At 41.4% G+C, this 21086-nt stretch overlaps 1 protein-coding gene across 9 annotated transcripts in view; it reads right to left on the bottom strand.

Annotated features, from left to right (window-relative positions):
• Positions 1–21086, bottom strand: part of ELAVL4 (ELAV like RNA binding protein 4) — an 80169-nt gene that overhangs the window by 24029 nt on the left and 35054 nt on the right. For all 9 annotated transcript variants that reach the window (XM_064720528.1, XM_064720524.1, XM_064720523.1 and 6 more), the window contains exon 2: positions 17431–17671. In XM_064720528.1, coding sequence (XP_064576598.1) covers positions 17431–17671 — 241 coding nt within the window. The remainder of the gene's footprint in view (positions 1–17430; positions 17672–21086) is intronic.

Raw genomic sequence — 21086 nt, 5'->3', positions numbered from 1 at the left:
AGGAGGAGAGGATAAGTACAAAGAGGACAGAGGGAAAGCACAAAGCAATTTAAGCTCCTCAGTAAACCACAAATACACACATTTGCACAGCACCAAGATTACATCCTGCCAAACCAAGTTAACTGTGCCGTGCTTTAGGAACGCTGAAATGAAAAGACTGACACAGGCTACATCAAGCTTGCAACACTGACACAAGAGTTAAAACTATTCTTGCCATAAAAGTCACAGAATAAGGAAAAATTGCTGCTTCTGATGTGCCTATGCTTTGCTGAGGAAGAGCCCAGTCCTGGTGCACGTGCTCCAAGCAAGACACTGATGCCTTGGTGATGGGGCCATGAGAACTGACTACAGCACAAGGACTCCTTCACTTGAGATAAGGGGGTCAATCTGCCTACCTGATCAAAAAGTTGTGATAGTAATTTGAACAAAGCTGAGCCTGAACATTACTACATTAGTATTCACCTGGAGTACAAATTTTTTTTTTCTTACTAATGTTTGCCCATAGAGTTATGTATACCAAATCCCACTGCTTGGCAAGTGAAACCAAACTAGAAACAATACAGCAAACACTGTTTTCCTGTGGAAGCCATTTGCTCTGTGTTTTTGACATGGAAGGTAACACAAATTTAAGTACCTACCAACCATTTTGTCAGTTCTACCACAGGAAATTCTGAAGGCTTGATTTTTTTTTCTGAAAGCTATGCTCTAGCTCAAGCAGAAATTAATCCAGGGAACACTTTGGCAGGATGTGTTAAGTGCTCAATAATCTCTTCTACTCTGAAGCTCTACAAATACACTGTTCCTGCTGGTTCTATGAAGAACAATCATTGCCACAAGCAAAGCAGAAGCAAACTACATCCTCAGAAAGTCTGAAGCCTTCCTACTGCAAGAAACTACTCCAAGAGCAACTTAAAGTAGAACTTTTATTTACTTGGTCACAGGTGGGCAATTGAAAGACTGGTTAAAACCATCTTTTTTAGTTGGAAGTAAATTACTGTGGAATTAAAGAACTATGGTCCCCACTATAAGCAGCCACTCATGAGAACAAGCACAGAATGGGACAGCAGTGATCTGAACTGCCTCAAAGTGTGTTTTTGTTGTGCCCTGCCCAAATGTAAAACCTAATTAAAGCTGCCCTCCCTGCAGACAGGCGTCCCTCCCTTGGGAAGTAGGGCACGTCTGACAGCTCATCGCGCATCAGCCAGGCACGAGTCAGACAGCAACAGCCTTCAGTCACCCTGCCTTGGGGACCCAGAGATAAATAATGCTCACCACCAATTCTCCACATCTCCCCAGGTCCATTTGTGCCTGTTCAAACCTGGGTGAAATTCAGGGAAGGAACTGGTCGCGGGGTGAGCTTCTCTCTGTGGCAAAAGCTCAGCAAAACTTGCTGTCCACCTGTGGCTCTTCCAAGCAAACCTGCACATAATTCTTCCACTTTTCCAACTGTTTCTCAAGATTGAGATGTTTGGAATAAATAGAACCTATGGATGGATGGCAGGGAGATTGCTTTCCATTTTTAAACAAGAGAAACCAACGAGAATTCTGAAGTTCAAGGCTGTCCCTGCTCCAGCAGACAGGTCCATTTCAGAACACCACCCTGTGAGCCTTCAAACCAATTCAGAAGTCTTTTAAACACATTCCTGGGATGAAAAGGAATGACTGCGTCTCATACAAAAAGCTGTATGAAGTAGAGGATTTTGGAGAAGGTTACATAAATATCCTTGAGATGATATATTCATAATGTGCAAAGAGGGTCAAGTGAAATGACTTTCATTTTTTTTTCTTGTTGTTTCCACAACAGTCCCCAACAAATAGAGCTGTTCACCTTAAAAAGGAGGTAAGCTATAGAGAGAAAATTCAGATCAAGAGAAAATGAGATCTGATCATGAGCCCAGTTCAAAACCTGCTCCTTGTCTGACGCTTTTTTATACCAGTAATGTCAGTCTCATTCATTCTCCATCCCTTTACCAAGGAAAATCACCTGCTGTCACCCCAGCAATGCACACTGCAGTCTCAGGTGAAGCAAACCAGAAGGCAAGCATCTTCTGCACACAGTGCTCCTAGGACCAAACAATTAAGCTAAGGCTGTCACTGTCACAATTCACTGCAACCCATCTATGAAGGGTAACTTGTTCTGTGCTTAGTGCAGCTCAATCACAGCACCCATTTAGTCTATAGCTTATTTACAATACAGACTCCTTATGTTTGTACAAACTAGGATTCATTCAATACACATTGTCCATGAACAGCAAGAAAACATTCTCCCCCTGATAACTCACTTTTTTAAGAATTTAGGGAAAAATGCACAATCTTTCTCAAAGCAAAAACCAGACAGGCAGGCATGAGTGATAAATCATTTGGTTTTTGCTTTTTGCAGGAAGGTGTCTGGGTACAAGCTTTGTTTCGGAACCTTCCATCAAATTACTATACTTGAATTATCCTTATTTCTTCTGAGAAGATCCCACCCCTATACATTAGGAAAGGTCAGCTGTATTTAAATGCAATCCAATCTAGAGCCCCAGATATGGTGAGATGCTACAATGCACCTACAATTAAGAAGCATGATTTGTCCTTGGCTAAAAACAGCCACCAGCACTATCCAAGTTTTGCAGATCCTTAAAATACAACTGGAGAGCAAAGCCATGTTGCAGACAAACAGTGAAACGCACTTTTAACAGATACCCTCCTAAGAAACATGCCCACAGCTTCACAAAAAAATAAGGTAAAGCTAACCCCAAACCTCTGTGAAAAATCCTCCATGTTCCACAGCTAGAGCACCTGCAAAGCCTACACAACGACAAAGATCCTCAGATGGAACAGGATCCCTCAAGCAAACTCTCCTCCTAAGGCATCAGAGCCCTGATACCCAAACAGCAATGGCACTCCCCATCAGGTACCTGCACAGAGAAAATTCCTATCACTGCCTTCATGCTAGAGAGACTCAGCTGAAAGCTCATTCATGCAGGAGTGAAACCTTTTCTGGGGAGCTCGAGGGGAGACACAATGAGGTCCCACGGGAGCCCTGTGCACACAGGATTTAACAAACCCAAGCCCAAGTGGAAGGGGCTCCTTTGCACCAGGCCTTCCCCAACAGAGACGCTGCTACGTGATTAAAAAATCCCCCAAAGGAAGCCCTTGCAAACAGTGTGCTACATCCCACGTAAAACTCTCCCTCGGGGAGAGGATAAGAGAGGGAAAATGAACCAGACATACAGACACCACTCACTCAATTTTAATATCTGAATGGGAAGTGCCAGATACCATGACAACAAGCCTAGAAAAATAAAAGGGGAATAAAAAGAAGCGTTGCCCAAAAAATGTGAAACAAATCCTATAAACGTAGCTAAAGCAAATTATTAGTGCTGGTGAGGTAACTGCAAGCCCTGGACCTTCACGTGTCACTGGATGGGAGCCACGAGGACCTGGACACAGCGACCTCAAAATCAAAGCAAGACTCCCCAAACCCATCTGCAAGCTGCCCACAACAGAAAGAAATATCATTCAGCCAGCACCTTGAGTCAGAAAGCTTGATTTTGCCAGGCAGTGCCAGAGGACATAACATGAGTTTTGTCCTTTTCTGTAGGTCTGACAAATTTCTTAATGCAAGATGGTGTAATTTAATGTCTTGATTTTCAGAGAAGCTGAAGCAGTAGCACTTCTTGTCTAAATTAAATACCAATTGACAGTAACTGCCATTTTTCAAAAATAGACACAGTAATTATTTTCACTATAGAATGGCCCCATATATCCAACTCCCAACACAGAACAAGATGGAACACCCTCTGACAGCCTGCTGCTGCCCAGCATGACCAGATCCTGCCAAAAATCATACCCCCACAGAAACTTCAAGAGGGCTTCCAAAACCATGCATCTACTCCATTTTACACTTGACCACATCAGCAAGGCGAGACACAGCTGCTCTTGAAAATTGTGCCTTTCAGACTCCTAAAGGCTTCTATCATTTCAGATGTTCTGCATCTCACCTGAAACAAGGCTTTGCTCTCACCTGCAGACTAGAGAGTCCAACCAAGTCAGCTGTGCCACTGCTGTGCTTGAGGACATGGACTAATCTGCCTGCAAAGTTCAAGTGGCACTTTGAGACAGATGCTGCTGACTTGGCTGGAGTCCTCTGTGGTTCCCATCACCATAGCATGGAAGCATTTCACCTCTGAAACACACCTTTCTCCACAAACACCACTGAGGAAAGGACTTTTATTCCTGTTTTGGAGAAGAAAAACTGAAAGGCATCACAATTTCCAGGGTGAACTTGGACAGAGTAACACAGCCACTAAAACTGCAGCTCCCCCCCACTAAGATTGGAACCTTATCATTGGTCCATTGAGAGTTGTGCTGGCTAGAGATATCTTGTAAACAACACACACATTTCATGTTCTGTAGAATATATTATCCTCCTTTTTCTTTTTTGTTTGCTTGCCTTTATCAAGTTTCTTTAAATGCAAAACTGGATTTTCAACATGGGTGTGTTCGTACTACTGCAAGCAACTGATTAAATAGGTTTTGAAAAGCTACTGCTCCTGACATACACAAGACAAGTGAGCTTCATTTCTGAACAAATATTTGGATTTTGCTCCCCTCAGTTGACATCTCTTGCTTCCCCTTCTTTTCATCTTCTCCTCCCCCTTCCTTCAAGGAGCACACAGCCTCTGAATTAGCAGCTGTTCCGAGAAGAGCAGGGCTGCACTCCTCCCTGCTTTGTCCCAGAACAGAACAGGGACTGTACTATAAAAATCCAGTGTTCTGGGGACAGGCATGAATGGACAAGAAACAGCCATGACTTGTCTATCCTAAACAGTAAATTCAATGCTGAAGAGACGACTTAAACACAAGAATGCAGACATTAGAAACAAACAGGCTAAGTGAAAACAAGATTCAGTGAGTGAAAACAAATAGAACCAGGAAAAAAAGCCCTGAAAGATGTAGCAGCACATAAAAATGGTTATCAGCAGTGTGGAAAAAAAAAATCTGCAAAAGGAATTAAAGAAGTCACTGCATTATATTAAGCATGCACGATGCTGTGGGAAGCAGTCCTCATCCCAAAGAGGGGATGTCATGCTGGGGAGAAAGGACGCAGCATCACTGGACAAGCAGTACAGAAAGAATGGTAAAGACCCCACAACTCCAACAAGGAATGGATGTACCAGAGAAAAGGAAGGCAATGAACTGAAGGCAAATTTCTGCAGTCACGACATTTTAAAAATAAGACCTAATGCTCAAGAGTGACTTAAGATACAACCTTAGAAGTGTTCAGTGGTAAAACACTAAAATATGGTATCCTTTGATGAAATCTGACCAAAGTGAGATACAAAAGCCTACAGATATTTCAAATGTGTAAAGACTATGACTGAAGATGAAATATTAGAAGTGCTGCTTTTAATATTGTTACTCAAAAAAAGATGAAATTACAGAAGGGTAGAAAGAATCATTGTCTGGAACCAAAGAGAAAAGGCACTCCAAGAGCACGAGCCAGCAGGTCACAGAAGAGGCACACGCTTCATTACAGCACATGTATCTTCCCTCCTGCATATCATCCCAAATGCTGGCACTTCTGAGATTTAGATGAAAGTAGAATGCAACTAAAAATTTAATACTGAACAATGGAGCAGAAGCTGAAGGCAAACCAAAAGAAAGAGGGATTATTATTCACTGCTCAATAATTAGGCTTCAACCAAAGGCACAGTAAGTTCAGAGTACAGTGAACCCATACCATACCACATAGAGAGTTTTGGTGCAAATGTACCAAACTTTTACATTTTAGTGCCAAATGTATCAGACTTGTATGAAAAAGGGCAATGCCAGACAGCCAAAGTTTATGAGAAGTTCCACTAGAAAGCGATGGCAGTGAGTGGTAGAAAAAAGCAAAAGGACAGAACCAGGACAGAGCCTGCACACAGCCCAAGGTTCCACTTTCATGAAGTGTCAGAGAACTGCAGAGAGGAAAGAGTCCTGCCTCAACAAAAATCTTGGTTCATAGGCTAGAGATTTTAATAAAAAGGCCAAAAATATGCTCTTATCAATAAGAAGGAAGCAAGCAGAGAACATGGGAAATACACAGCCAAGATCCGGAAAAGCCAGTGCATCAGCAAACTTGGAATAATTTCATGTAGAAATGGTGGCAGTAATGCTTCCAGTCTAAAGGAAATGGCAGAGGAACATAGAACTGGAAAAAAACAAGAGCATGTTTTGCAAAACAAGCATATTAACCAGGACATAATATTATACTGCAACATCAATATCTGAAACCTGTTTGACTGCAAACTCAAAAGGCCCTGGTAATTTTATCATTAAATGATTTAATTCAGCGACATTTAAGGTTTTGTACCTCAGCCTCTGTCAAACAGCAAAAAACAAAAGCCATAACAATACTAACAAATTTCACAGTAATTCAGAACAATGACTCTCAATACCTGTTCTGTCTCATCAACAGCCTACTAATTAAACTCTGAGCTCTACTAACCACTTTTTCCAATGCACAGAGGAAAGTAATTTATTACAGACTGAAATACAAAATTTAATATTAACAACACAACTCGTGACTGCAGCATTTTTAATCTGATCAGCAGAAACATAAAAAAAAGCTGCAACCTGACAGCTAAGAAGGTTAATCTGTAATAGTTAGATTTACGTAGATGACTTTACACAGCATCTGGGAAGATGCTGAGAAAGGTAAAGCTACTTCATCATATTCCAAAACATGCTACCTGTAAAAATTTCGCTATGCATTGATATATAGACTGCAGGGAGCCTCACCATAAATTTGTTTCAGCTTTAAGGCAGAACCTCCCAGAATTTTAAAGCAAGAGCAGGAATTTAAGTTGGGTTTCAAATGTTTAAAACATTCCTTTTAGGTACCTGCAGGTAACAAAAGTAATGAAAACCATTTCAAGGAGAAAATATTATGACTTTGTGTGCACATACTACTTAGTTCTATCACTTAATCTCGGTAATTTTTTTGAGAAGAATATTAGCATGAATATGCTCCTCAGTAAATTTTCTCCAGCATAAAAATTCTGCTCTTTTCAAGATGGCAGATTTCTGCCATTGTTGGCTAACCACCACTAAAAACTGCAATTTCTGTGATATACTACTCTTATAAAAGGTTTTTCACAGTATTAAGCAGGTGGGTGGTCAATGAACTTGTTCCTTTTGTTTCCACTTTGGCAAAATACCTTACCTGGAGCAAAGGAGTGCCTCAATACTACCAACAACCAAAATGAAGGCACCAGAGCAGCTACTCCAATGCAGCAGAAAGCACAAGGGAAAAATATGTTACCAGTCAAGCTCCCAAGCTGTTCATGTTTGGGGCTGGGTTTTGGTTTTTTTTTTTTTTTGGTTAACACAGTGGCTTCTAGAGCAGGAAAATGTTTAAAGAAACAGAACTGGGCAAAGATATGCACTGGTAAATAGAAATGACACAGATACAGCAAGTAGGAGAACAGAGGAGTCTAAAAAAGGAACTGCTGGAGAATACTTCTTGTTACATGTCCTATCTTCTCATGCCCTACCTACCATCCTCACAGCCAGCAAAGTCAATACACCCCCTCCATCCAGCCAACAGCTTCCCAGGGAAGGAGGAGGCAGCCTCGTTTTTTGGGTCCTAGAATTCTGCAGCAAGAGGAAGGGAGCCTGTTGATACCTAACTTAAGGTGCTTCCAAATGTGTGTGAGCACAATTATCTGAATAGGGCAGCAGGGAGATTAGAGCTTGCACTGCAGGAACAGCAGTCCCTCTAGTACAGCAACAATTAATCACACTGGCAATGCTGCCATTTGTTTGCTTGCAGGTGAGTATGACGCAGCTTTTTGTCCATCTGCTTTTGCAACACCCCTTGAAAATCATCTAACTGGAAAAAAAAAAGGCAGTTTAGGCTCTTGTGAATAAAAGTAATAAGTGTTCAGTTTTTTTGCCCCTCAAGCTGATATATTCCACTGATTAAACAGATGCTGAGAGTCATAAGAACAGCAGAACTGTCAGAGCAGAGGTCTGCCTGGTCCAATATCCTGCCTCCAGCAGCACCTGCAAGTCAGTAACTTGCACTGAAATTCCTAGCAGGGACAAGCAGCAACATCTGCAAAGTCAGTGATGGATCCTGCTCAGGAATCCAGCAACATACAGCAGTGAGTCAGCCAAAGCAATGCCAGTGAGCAAAGCCAGAAAAATGAACTGGCCATGATGCTTGCTTTCTCTCTTGTCTTTCCATAGAACAAGAATTTTGCAGGAATGAGTGTAGAGTGACCACGAGATAGTGGCATCACAGTAGTGGGAAACATGGTACCTGAGCAAAACATTTCTTAATAGATGTGGAGAGATCCAGAAGAGCCCAAACAAAACTCAGGCTGTATCACAAACAGTTTGAAAAGTCAGAGGCTGCAGTACCCTATCAGTGACTATTCCAGGAATGAAGCACAGGACATGAAGAGAATGCTGATGCAATCCAGAGATTTGTTGGCAAAGACTGTGCATCAGAGCAACTTCCAATAGCCCAGATTCCCGAGATGGTTATCTGTGCTGACTCTAAGCACAGGACTGCCAGTGAGCTGCACACAAAGGCTGCTGGGCTCCCAGCTCAGGCAGCAAGAGAAACCATGTTTTATGCAGGAGAAAAGAAATGGTGAGCAGTGTTAAGGGTGTAGAAAACACCCTCTCCATATATCCTTGTGTTTAACAGCAAAATTAGAAGCTAAGTTTTAACTGTAAAGGCGACTCAGTTTAAAAGTTTCCAAGAAGTGAGATTGAATTTCTGAAGCTTTCTGGAAGCAAAAGAGATAAAAAGGATTTAAGCCCAGGCAAGACCTCCATGGAGTAAATATCCCAAAAGGAACTTGGCCCTTGACAAACTGCATCTCATTTGACAAACAGATAGGAAAGAGGTTGGCTTGATCATGCAAATGGGTCTTCCCTCAAGTCACAGAATAACCCCAAAAGCAAAAATCTGAACGATGTATTCTGAGGGGATGGAAACTGAAAGATGACTTTGATCAGTTTAGGGACTGCACACGAACTGAGGTAGCAGAAGACAGAGGAGAGGCAGGAATGCTGAGGACATTGACACTCCTAGGAGCAGCGGATCCCAATCCCGGTCTGAAGGTCTCAGGTTGACCATTCCCAGAAGCCAAGGTGAAGATCACCTTGGCAAAACTCTTTTGACAGAAGAGAAAACAAAACTTGCTAGGGGGAACTCAGCTGATGATGGATCAGCTCTGCAAGACAGAAGGGACAAGGACTCCCTGGCTCACTGATTCAGAGAATGAGCTACTGCAGGCAGGTCAAGCAACCCTGGTCACGAGTTTACTGAACACCCTCAAAGTCAAGAAGAAACTCCTCATGCAGTGGTGGTGAAAATAAGCCTTGTGAAGATGGAAAGCAGCAGGCAGATCACTTTCCAAAGCATTTGGACTAGTTTTACACAGGTCACTTCTGTTCCTGGACAAGCTGTGTAGCAAAAGCACAGGGGAAGCAGGCAGAGGTGACAGCCACAGTACAGCTCACCGGTATGGCTGGAGGGCAGAACTCCTTGAGCAGCAGGGAATGGAGAAACACTGGGAAAACCAGCCTTGGAGCCCTGACAGGTACCTGGGTGTGCTGTCTGCTGCTGCCCCACAGGACCCTGCCTCAGCTGGAAGTGCCTTGCTAGTGGCTGACAGGCTCCCAGAGCTTTCCTGGCACTCACATTCCTTTCTTCCCCTTTCTCCTTCAGCTAAAAGGAAAAAAAAAGTTAGAGAGAAGCAGCTGTGCAAAGTGCTGAAGGACAGGGTCTGGGCTTCTGGAGGAGAGGGCAGAATGATCCAAAAAGGAGAGAGAACACTGGAAGTGAAGGGTGGAGTGCCACCAAGAGAGGGCTGCACCTGAGCCATGCCACTGGCTGTCCCCTGGCAGATGGCTTCTCCTCAACGCAGGCAGGCGACAGAGGGATGGAAAAAAGGCTCAGAGCAGGAGGTCAGCAGACACCCTGGAAAGCCTCACAAGTAACCTTGTATCAGGAGGTCGTGAGCTCAGAGATGCAGGCGTGCTTGTGCTGTTGAGGAAAATCGCCCTGGTAATCCTTCCACACTGGGCTTGATAGGATGGTGATGGTATTTACTCAAACCAAGCAGCAAAAACTGTAGAACACACTAAATATGCATTAGAGGCATTTAATACACTGCAGAAGCAGCTCAGGATTGAAACCAGTGAAGTTAATTAGAAAGCTCTTTTGCAGCACAAGGGCCATGTGCCTGCTTGCTCTCTGCCTATTTGCCCCAACACTCATTTCAATTGCTTTTTTCCAATAATCAAAAAATCAAAATTCTTTTGTTCGCCGGCACAGAGTCTGCACCAGGCGACTGCAGAGAAGTGATAAAGAAAACGATGGATGCTAATTTGACCATTCTCCTCAGTGTTCAGCACAGACATCAAACCACACAAAAAAACATTTCAGAGATCCAGCACTGAGACACTCGCTACCATTTCTGTGTCTCCTCCCCCACAGTGCTAAGTTCAGATACTTAATGCAAATGTTCATTAAAATAATCAATATTTGGGGATTGTCTTGAATCTGCAGCCCTTAAAATAGGATATGCAACATGGAAATTACGTTTATCTCTGCTCCAGAACAGAATATACTTCAGGAAATAAGCTGTAAAAATAACTAGGCTATGAAATTAAGATCAATTTATCAAAGGTCTTTAATAACACTCAGAGCCATATATTTAGTCCTTTAAAAATAATTCTAGATTTCAAATTTAAAAGACTCTGAAACATGTCTGGTTTTCCACATATCTTTTAATATTTCATTCTCTGCATAAAACGAAAAACTAAAGCATAGTCTGTATTCCATCTGATGAGCAGAAAGAATTTTTTCTTTTCTGTTCCAAACTACATAATCTTAGACTTATGCTTCTCTGGGCACTTGACTTTCAGCTGCACTAATACTGCTCTGACCACTCTTTCCTCATTGCATTTGTCTATGCATTCAACATAAAGAAGTAACTTCCATACACATCTCCTTTACCTAATAAGTACAGTGGGGCCAATGTACAGTCATTTCTAAAAAAACCTAAGGCAATTCACCTAATTTGGTATTATTTTTTCAGACAAAAGAACCCTAGCTGAGTACTCTGCTGTATAAATATTTTTCTTATTTCAGCAAATACCAAGTCTTTTGCTTTCAAGGAAGTCAAATGCAAGAACTCCACAGCTTCTTACAGAGATTCCCTATACAATCAATTTGAGGGGCACTACTAAATATGACCTTTAAATGCAATCAAGCCAAATGCCAGAAATATATATTCAATTTATGGTGAACACCACTGCATGAAATCATTTTCCCTCCTGTTCTGAAGGACTGTATTAATTCTCTTCTACCAGAGCAATGAAATTGCTGCTAACACTCAGTCCAACAAGATCTGAGCCAAATAAATGATCAGATCAGTGACTAGTTACCACTGCTTTACAGAGAATTACCAAAAACCCCTTCCAAGTCAACAAGGGAATAAACTACCTCTACAAGGTATTTTTCTCCTAAACCCTGTTATTAGGTGGGCTTATGCTAGGAGGCATGAGTGTTTACATACTTTCTAAAGAGTTTATAAGTCTTATCTAACATAATCCTTGCATTCTATAATCCTATCTGTTTAATGTATTTTACGTGGGGAAAACCGCTGGAACCAGGAATATCTCAAAATGGAAGGCACTTCCAAAGCACAACCAGTGAACTGGACATCAAATGCAGAAGTAGTTTATGCTCAGGTTAGATTTCCAGTTAGATCAGGCACTTTAATGCTGGGTTTCACTGTAAATGATATTAATCTGTATATGGAGCTTTTTTTTCTCTTTCCACAGGCCACTTTTGGCGCACCATTTTACAAAATTATTAAAGAAAAGATAGATGAAACATCACCAGCCTTTGTATGTGAATTTTTCAGTGAATACATGTTCTACCTGCAGCTTCTAAGCATAAATAGCTGTGAACTATTTCCCTTAAATAAAAATAAATCTTTTCTCCCCTTGACAAAGCAGCACAATTTCACTAATATCTCTGCAATTTCCAGCTTAAGTGTTTCACCTGCAGACTTTACCATGCAGCAGTTAGGTATTGTCACAAACTGCCTTACCAAAGGCTGTTCCCTAGAACTAAATTTAGCTATTTTTTCCCATTCTTGCTTTATCTCTTTATATTATGATGAGATTCCAGTCCTCCTTTGACTCCAAACCAGATGGACCCATTGGGACCTCCTGGTTATCTACTCTACCATGCCTCAAAAACTCCAATTAAATACATAAAACTTGGCTGCTGCCAACACTGGGCCAATACTAGGTGATGTCTGCTTAGCAGGGAAAGCTTCAGTGTTCTCTTCCTACTGCATTAGACCCCAGAAATTCCCTCCTGGAGAACATGACCATTCCTGCCTCCCTGGGCATCACCAGTGTGCAATTAATGGCTTCTGCTCCTGAGGATACAGAACTTCTCCATCCCTTGCTTTCCAAATGCAGATGCTGAAATTAAGGCTGCTTAATTAAGCTCCAAATTTCAGCAAACTGCAAACTTGCAGCTCTGAACAGCATGTTCTAGATAGAAACACACTAGTTCCCCATCATTTGGTTAAATAAAATCTGGGTCTTTGCTTTTTACAGCAGCAGCATTTCAATATGGGATTCTTATTTTACAGGAAAGTTGGAAATATTTTTTTTCTAGATGGCACATAATACCAACTCAGTGTGGACAAACTTCTGGATTGAAGGAGCAGAACAGCCTTCCCAGGTCAACAATTTATTGGTTTCCACAGAGGAATGAGCACTGCACACTTCTCATGTGAAAAATACCTTCCAGTACTCTCATAACACCGCATGATTTCTGATTCTGCCATTTTAGTAGGTTTTGGTTCTTGGATCCTACATTTGAACATCCCAAGGAGAAAGGAGTGGACAATCCACAACTTCTAGCAAAGGCTACAGGTAAAGCAGTCAGTATTTCCTTCTGTCCTTGTCAGTCATTGATATTTAAATTATACTTACAATGTCATGATTATTTCTGAACTGCAGTTCTCATCTAAACCTGCATCAGTAATATTATAAATATCTGAAACTAAAGTGAAAGGCTTCGGTCTTTGTACATAATCTTAAAGGAATTGAAAAATCAAAAAAAGAACAATTAAAAAAACCTAAATCCAACAGAGTTACATTCTGGGCAGAGGAACAACCAAGTTCCTGATTATACATGCAAAGAACATCAAATTGTACCACACAGTAGAATTATGCAAACCCTGCCATAACTTAAGGGATGCACAGAAATCTTGTATCAATAAATATTCTGCTTTACAGCGTTCCTGGATCATTTGAAGATGCCAAAGATTTGCAAGCCAAAGATTTTTGGATACCAATCATCTGAAGATTCAAAGAGGTAAGTTCCTGGGTAAATTACAAAAAAACAAAAAAGGAAAAAAAAAAGGAAAGAAAAAGCTACCAAATGAATTAAAAAAATTAGTAACAAACATCCCCTTCTCCCACACACCATCTATGTCAACAAGGACAACTCAGAGGGCCAGCAGCTCTTACAGTATCTGACGGACACTACACTGACTGGATCTTTTGTTTGCAAACACAGGACAAAACAAGTTCAGCATTTCTTCTCTGAAAATTCCCATGAATTCAAGCCCTCTCCCTCAAGCGATGAAGATATTTGTCACTGGTTTTCTTCAGACAAAATAAGAAATAAAGAGCATCTGCAACACTCTCTAGCTTAGCATTTCTGGTTAGTGCTGAGCCTCTCTCACATCCATCTGAAGCCATAGGTTTCCTCCCTGAAGTCACCTCCTCTCATCTAATGCTGTTCTAAAATGTTTATGCCACTTAGCTGGGTTTTTTTAACCCAAGTTCCTTCTCATTTTTTGAGCGCAGCTGATTAAACCTGAACAACTGGGTTGTTGGACGAAATATGCTGTAGCTATGAAATGGTACAGCAGGGACCAGTTTCACTGTTAATTTAAAATGCTAGAATTAATTAGGTAGTGTAAATGAAGAATTTAATAAGCACACTTTACAACCACAAGTTCTGCTTTTATTAAACACCCCTGCCAAATGAAGGCAACTATCTTCAGTCTTGTTTTTCCTTGTCTCATTCCCTTAAAATCTCTGCAGTGGAAAAAAAAAAACCCAAACCATTTTTGCTATTGCAACCCCTCCCCCATAATTAAAATGTATGCCTGACTTCCATCTCCTCTCTCAAGTGATTAGCATCTTTAAAAAATGCTACTGTATATCCTGCCTGTTCTGAGAAGCTACCAAACAAAACCCAAGTTTACGATTTTGGTTTTGAATACCAAATTAAAGGCTGTCTTAGAAGCTGTCATTCCTATTCAACTCAGAGCGGTGTACTACCAAATTAGCATAGTTTTTTAGTAAAGGAATATGCTTGTTTTAACATGTGCCTTCCCAAAGCGAGGGGGCAACTTCATAAACCAATTTTATTAAAAACTCCTACTACTGTTCTAAGGCTGCAAAAAGACTTGGAGCAGATGTCTACTCCTGTCATTGTTTAACCAAATTTAAAATGAATAAGAGTTCAGGTTATGAATTTTATTGGAGAGATCCAGTATGTTTAAAAAGACTTTCTATACCTTTTAACTCCTTGAAAAAAACATTTCAGAAGACTCAACATTATCCTAAAAAAAACCCCAACTTTGCAGCTCCTTGACAAGGGAAATAGAATCTTTTACATGAGCCAATTCAATGCTACCTAGCTTCAGAAATACATTTGAGATTTTCTACTATGGTTTTGCCAGGAGAACTATTTAATCATGATTTGGTTTATGACCTTTTCTATTTTTCTTGAAGCAAGCTCTCCCTACAGCTTTTTATTCTGACTTTTTTTTGATTTGCCTGATAATTCAGCCCAGCAAGAAGGAAGCAAACTTACAATATATGAAGACAAACCAGACTTTTAACAGAAAGAACAGCACATTTTTTAAAGGCATAACAAAATAGAGCATGCTTAGCTTAGATTTATTAAAGCCACAAAATTTTCAACAGAAACAATGACAAGTCTAAAAAGCAGGCAAAATCTAAACTGTTTCACATCTTCACTGCTAAAGCAATAGCTTAAGAGTTCACTGGGGTTTTTTTGCAATATAGCTTTCACTGCCCGAAAAAATACCTCTATTGATTGTTAATAAGGAAAAAGCAAAGAACCCCTGAAAAGCCAGTCATTCCTCCTGCAGCCTACTGGCATACCTCCATCCCTCCCCTCCCAAAAAACCAGTCCAGGGGCCTAATGAAGAGCATGCTTACATGATGATCCAGAAAGATGTGCTGGCTATGACCTCAGTGCATTTCCATTTTGTTACTCTCCATGTTCTAAGAACCTTAAAAACATGAACTGCTTCTGGCAGAGGACTGAATTTGATTTACTAACTCTGAATTCCATGTGAGGAATGAATATGCATCCTGAAATTCACTAATGTTGCACAATGCCTTGATAACAGGCCTGAAAACCTTGGCAGATGAAATTCTGTTTTCAAAAACAGCACAGATAATTTGGAACACAATTTTTTTTTTTGCAAATATGGCTCTTTTGTACTTGTATCACCTCTTAAAACAACACGTAGGGGTGATGTCCTCAAGGCATCTACACAAGTTTTTTTTAAAGAATGGTTCCTTTAAAGTATTTTAGTGATCAAAGATTTATGCACCTTGTACAGAAAGAAAAAGCATAGGCAAAAAAAACTACCCAAGAATGTGTCAGAAGATCATCTAGCAAATTTCTTATATCTTCAAACAGAAAGACAAAAGCCTGGAGATGGAATGAAACAAAAAGAATACTGTTCCTTGCTGATGAAGTAATGGCTCTCTGTCCAAAGACATTCCCTATCCTATGAAAACAACACTGAATATCCTAAGTCTTGAAAATATATTGTAAGAACATCATCATGAATTTGAGGGATAGAGTAAGTAGTAAAAGCTCGTGAAACACGAGATGAAAATTCAAGCTAGGCACCCTAGACTCCTGTAGATGAAGGTTTCACTTCTGCCTGAAATAACTGAACTAACCTGCAGTTAAATTTTTCAGATTATTTTCAGCCTAGAAGAAAAACAAAGGCCTGTAGAAAAAACCCCCAAAGAAAATAAAAGTCAATTCCATTTTTCAATCTTCTTGTCAGAACACCCAGAGCTGTGGCCAAATCAGAAGATTTACTGCAATAGATACATCATGGTCAACGTGCTAAAGAAAGCTCTGCTGGACTACACTTGTGAGGACTCAAGCTGCCCTGCAGCTACTGCCATTTGTTATGTGCCTTGTGTTCAACCAGAGCAGTGCTGTGTGTCGGGAAGTAAACAAAAAAGGAACATTGCATGTTGAAAAGCACTAAGCAGATCATGCTAATGCTGCCAGTGCAATGGCTGCCAGGATGTTATAGAAGCAGGTATGAAGATTTGCATTTTAATTCCTCATCTTCCCATGGTGCCTCTTCCCACAGAGCACACCCCCAAGTTGCCAGAAGAGCCTCTGAGGGGAGCTGACTCCTTTTTTGGAACCCTTTCCCTCCCAAGGCTGCTGCTCTCTGTGCTAAACATAACAGCACTGGTGATGCACTGAACAGCAGTGAAATTTCAGCTGCTCCCACCTACTGTGTGAGTAGACACACAACCTAGAAAACTAACCTATAAAAGCTGATTGTTCATCCCATCTTGTGCACCAGTGGATTCCTGGCTGCAGCAGCAAGGATGTGGATCAGGGCAGGTGCATCTGCACCCATCCACACCTCCTCTGGTGACAGTGCAGACCTCTCCTTGTTGAGGCAGCATCTGCCATGGGAGGCTGCTGTTCTGAAGGCACCTACCAACGGGTGCTACTTCATATTTAAAAGGATCCCTGCAAACTAAAATGTTTTTGGGGACCAGAGTTAATTAACTATTATCTAGAGCTGTCTGAATGAAATCCAGAGCAGTGTGTCTTAAGTATAGCCCAGTGCTGCTCCAGAACACCATGGTCAATAAGCTGTGATGGACATGCTGAACCACCTCACTTTAGAGTGGTCTTAAACAGGCTGAAATTAATGAGAGGAAGCTCATATGGCAGAGTCAGAATTAGGAACCATCATTTGGCACAAGCCATTCAGACCAGTCCATGTTAAATAAAAATGAGAATGAAGAGGAAAGCAAGGCCACTGTCTAAGCTCTCCTGCAGGAAGCTGCACAGTGTGTTACACACATGCAGCATGGCAATGTTCAGACTTCTCCCCCCGACCTGTAGAGGCTGAGAGACAAGGGGCTTCTCAGCTGCTCTAGATCCAGTGTGCAGCCCTGAAAACAAAAGGCTTGCCCCTGAAGTTAAGCACTGCATCTGCTGCATTGCCTGTGTTAGCACTTGCAATACAGCAGCACCAAGGTTCTGCTGACCCTTACCAGGCAAACCCCACAACACCAAGCGCTTACCTGTGATTTTGTCTCTCACGAGCTTGCAGGATTCAATTTCACCAATGCTCCCGAAGAGACTCCTGAACTCCTCCTGGGTCATGTTCTGGGGTAAATAGTTGACTATGAGGTTGGTTTTGCTGTCATCTGTAGCAGCCCCTGTCTGCATGGGGGAAGGGCAGTTTCTACTGTTGCTGGAGGGTCCATTGGTTGTATTGGAAGTAGGGCCATTCGACACCTGAGGCTCCATGGTGCTAATTATCTACAGCAAAATAAGAGAAAGGGGAAAAAAAACCACCCTTAAGTTTCATAGATACAATAGCTATTTTTAAAGATACTCACAAACGAATGAGTAGGTAGCATTCATGGCCAATTTAGATACTTCAACAAAAAAACCCGGCTTGATTCCTCTGTTATTGTTGCAAAGTAGGTCATGCTAGTCTTTGGCTGTGAGCATATACTAAGATGCAGTTAAAAAAAACCTTTTTTTGTTAATGCGAAGCTGATTTCTGCTTTCATCACGCAGCCATTTTCACAAATGTAAATTTAAACCACATAAATTTAATTATAATTTAAGGTAATAATCATAATTAAAATTATAGTTCCATTAAATCAGATGAAGTAAGTGTATGGCTCTATATGAAAAGGTAAAATATTTTACCTATTTAATAACTGTATCACAGAGTGCAATGACAACAACATTAACCAGGCACAGTCAATCTGCACCATGTCGTCACTCAGCTTGCCTTCAATTAATAAACTTGGTGTCCCAAGACATACCATTGACTGGTTCCAGTGATGACCTATATTCTGCACCTATATTTTCCACTAACGAACTGACATCTCTTTAAATAATAGAGCCCTGGATTCGCAATCTTCACAGATACAAAGGTCTTCAGATATTTACTATAATCAAAAAGGTTTAATCAAAGAAAGGCTTATCAGGCACAGGTGAAGGCTGCAATTATAACAAGCACATCTATCCTGAAACACAAATCTCCAATTTTCACCGAAGAGACTTAAACAGACCTTTCCAAAAAATGACAAATAAGAATCCAGCTTAACAAAGTGTGTTGCAGGACAGTAGCCCCATTGTCACCAGTGTCACCCATCACGTGAGCAAAGCTGCCTGCATGTTTATCTGCAGAACACAAGTTTTCATCCCAAAACTGCACAGGCAGACAAAGGAAGCAGAAAAACCTGGGTACTTTGAGCTTTTTCTATATAATTTGCCTCTACTGTGGGTTCTAGCCCATCTTCACTGTCGCCAGTGCTGCCAAAGGAAGGGACAGCTTAGCCTCAATTCTGGATAAATTAAAGCAATACAAATGGTGGCTCTTGCTGCCTGCTGCGAGGTTTGTGATGTGCAGCTTCACTGGAATCGAAGATCATCCCTCAGATGGGCTCAGCTTCTCTCCACCAGAGAGTCAGTGATGCAAACTGCTGCCCCAGGCAGGAGATTCCACTACCCAGGGACAGTGACAAGCACGGGAGAACGGAGGGCTAAGGCACCACACACTCTGAACCCGATATTCTGCCGATCCTGTAATTATTATAATTACTCAAGACTTAATTTGCTTTCTTTTTTAAATCCAGGGATGTACATATTGTGACAAATTAGGCCTGTAATTCAGGAGGATGGGGACACACACACCCCAAAAAAGGGGTGTTGATTCTAAAATTAACTACATGAGGGTGGCTCAGAGTCTAAATAGGTTATATACTGGCCATGTCTTTTTTTTTTAATTGAAATGCTTCAGTGTTAGTTTAATGCCTCATTTAAGAAATAACCCTCTTTTTTATCAATGGAAATAAGTTTTGAATTACCATTATTTTTATTATCAAGCCCAGGAATAGCTACTTGGTTTAACAGCTTTTAAATAAAAAAGAAGCCTTGCCACATTGTGCTTAACAGAGATGCCTTAAAACCACACAGCAGAATCATTTTGAAAATAAACTGCACAAAAATAGTCACTTCTTGAAAGACATGGGCACATCCAAACCAGAATCCCCCTGCCAATTTTACCAGCCACGTGGCACCAAGTACTGCTGGCATCCTTGGCCAAGCTGTGCCAGCCCCACACGCTCTTCCTTCAAGATTCCCCCTTCTACCCGGCATCGGCCATACTTCCTTCCCTTCTCCAAGCTAATTCCACCCATGTATTTACTCACACGTACTACTTAAACGCTTCAGATGCTGCTAAATCTGTTTAGCTCGGGATTCCAGCTGGAAGATCATCCTTTGATCTCCGCACCTCCGCGACCCCGCGCTCCGAGCTCCGCCAGCAGCCGCGGCGGGGCCGGGGCTCGCACCCCAAGGCGGCCGCGCTCCCGCTCAGCACAGCCCGCTCCTACGGGCTGCACCCGCAGCCACCCGGCTGAAATTTGGGGGAGAAAATCCCACTTCCGACGCCAAGGCACAGTGAGAGGGTGAGTGAAGCAGCTGACATGGTTAACAGCAGCTTCCCGCCCGCCTTTACATCACCAGACCATATTCTTCCCAATGCAAAACCCCACAAGATCAGCTGCGGTTTTAGGGACTGATCCTGCCCCCCTGGAGCCAGCAGGGACAGCACACCTCTGGTTTCAGTTTCAGCAGAAGCAGGACTTCAGCACCACTCACCGAGGAAGGTACATCATCTATTATTAGCAACAGACTCAAAAGCTATCTATAGTTCCCCGCGGTAGACAATAACCCTGGATCTTTTTAAAATCTGTGAAAGAAAACAAAATTCCTAACTGGTTGGTGTCCTACTTAGGCATTTTGCAAAAGGTTTTTAGTTAAATTTTCAGCATTCATGCTTTCCCCACCAAGCAAAGGAACAGAATTCAACCCAAGACATTTAACACATTCAGAACATTAAGACTAAGCTGCTTGGTAAAAATCTGTTCCTGAACAAGTACATTTCCTCATATACTTCAAAGTGTCTTGGCATAAACCAATTTTGCACCAGGTGCCAGGTTTTCTTCCTAGTTATTCTCAACTCCAATTAGGTTTTCCTGATTTTTTAATAGTAGAACAGAAAACCAAGGCACTTACTTGCCCTTCAAATTATTGCCAAGTCACAGGTTACTGAAAATCCATTTGCTATATACATATTAAAAAAAAGATAATGGAGAGAGAGAAATGTTGAAGAATTATAAAAAGCATTTCTGATAAAGGACTTCAGATTTTTTTTTTTTTTTAACCGCATGATTTTAAGTCTCCATTTACAGAGTGATTTCTGTGCAAAGCAGTTCTGTAGCAGAGCTTGCATTCGAAGCTCTCACAGGCACAAAGGAATAACACTTTAGGTGTGCATACCGACTCCTGCCATGAGTAAAAACTCACGTTATTAATGGTAACCAAAAGGGAAGCCCTGGCTCTCCTTCCCAGACATTTGGTCCTGTCCCCAACACGCCCGAAGCTCAAACCCCGGGCAGAGTTCAGTGTGCATGCCCTGGGATGTTTATTGTCAAGCACTGGCTTTAATATTAAGTAGGTGTTGATTCCACATCAGTCAGCACATTACGTAAGAGGAATATTATTTATTCAAATATTTCAACATGACAGTTGCTGTATGTTTTTTTTTCCTCTATGCACAACACTAAGATTTAAATTTTTAATTCAATACCTGTATCACAATGTGAGTATTTTTAAAATCAATACTCCAGTTTCTAGGGCACACAGTTAACTT

Source organism: Zonotrichia leucophrys, chromosome 8 (assembly GCF_028769735.1).
Source record: "Zonotrichia leucophrys gambelii isolate GWCS_2022_RI chromosome 8, RI_Zleu_2.0, whole genome shotgun sequence".
NCBI lineage: Eukaryota > Metazoa > Chordata > Aves > Passeriformes > Passerellidae > Zonotrichia > Zonotrichia leucophrys.
Note: the sequence above shows the minus strand (reverse complement) of the source record. Positions and strands in the feature narration are given on the sequence as shown.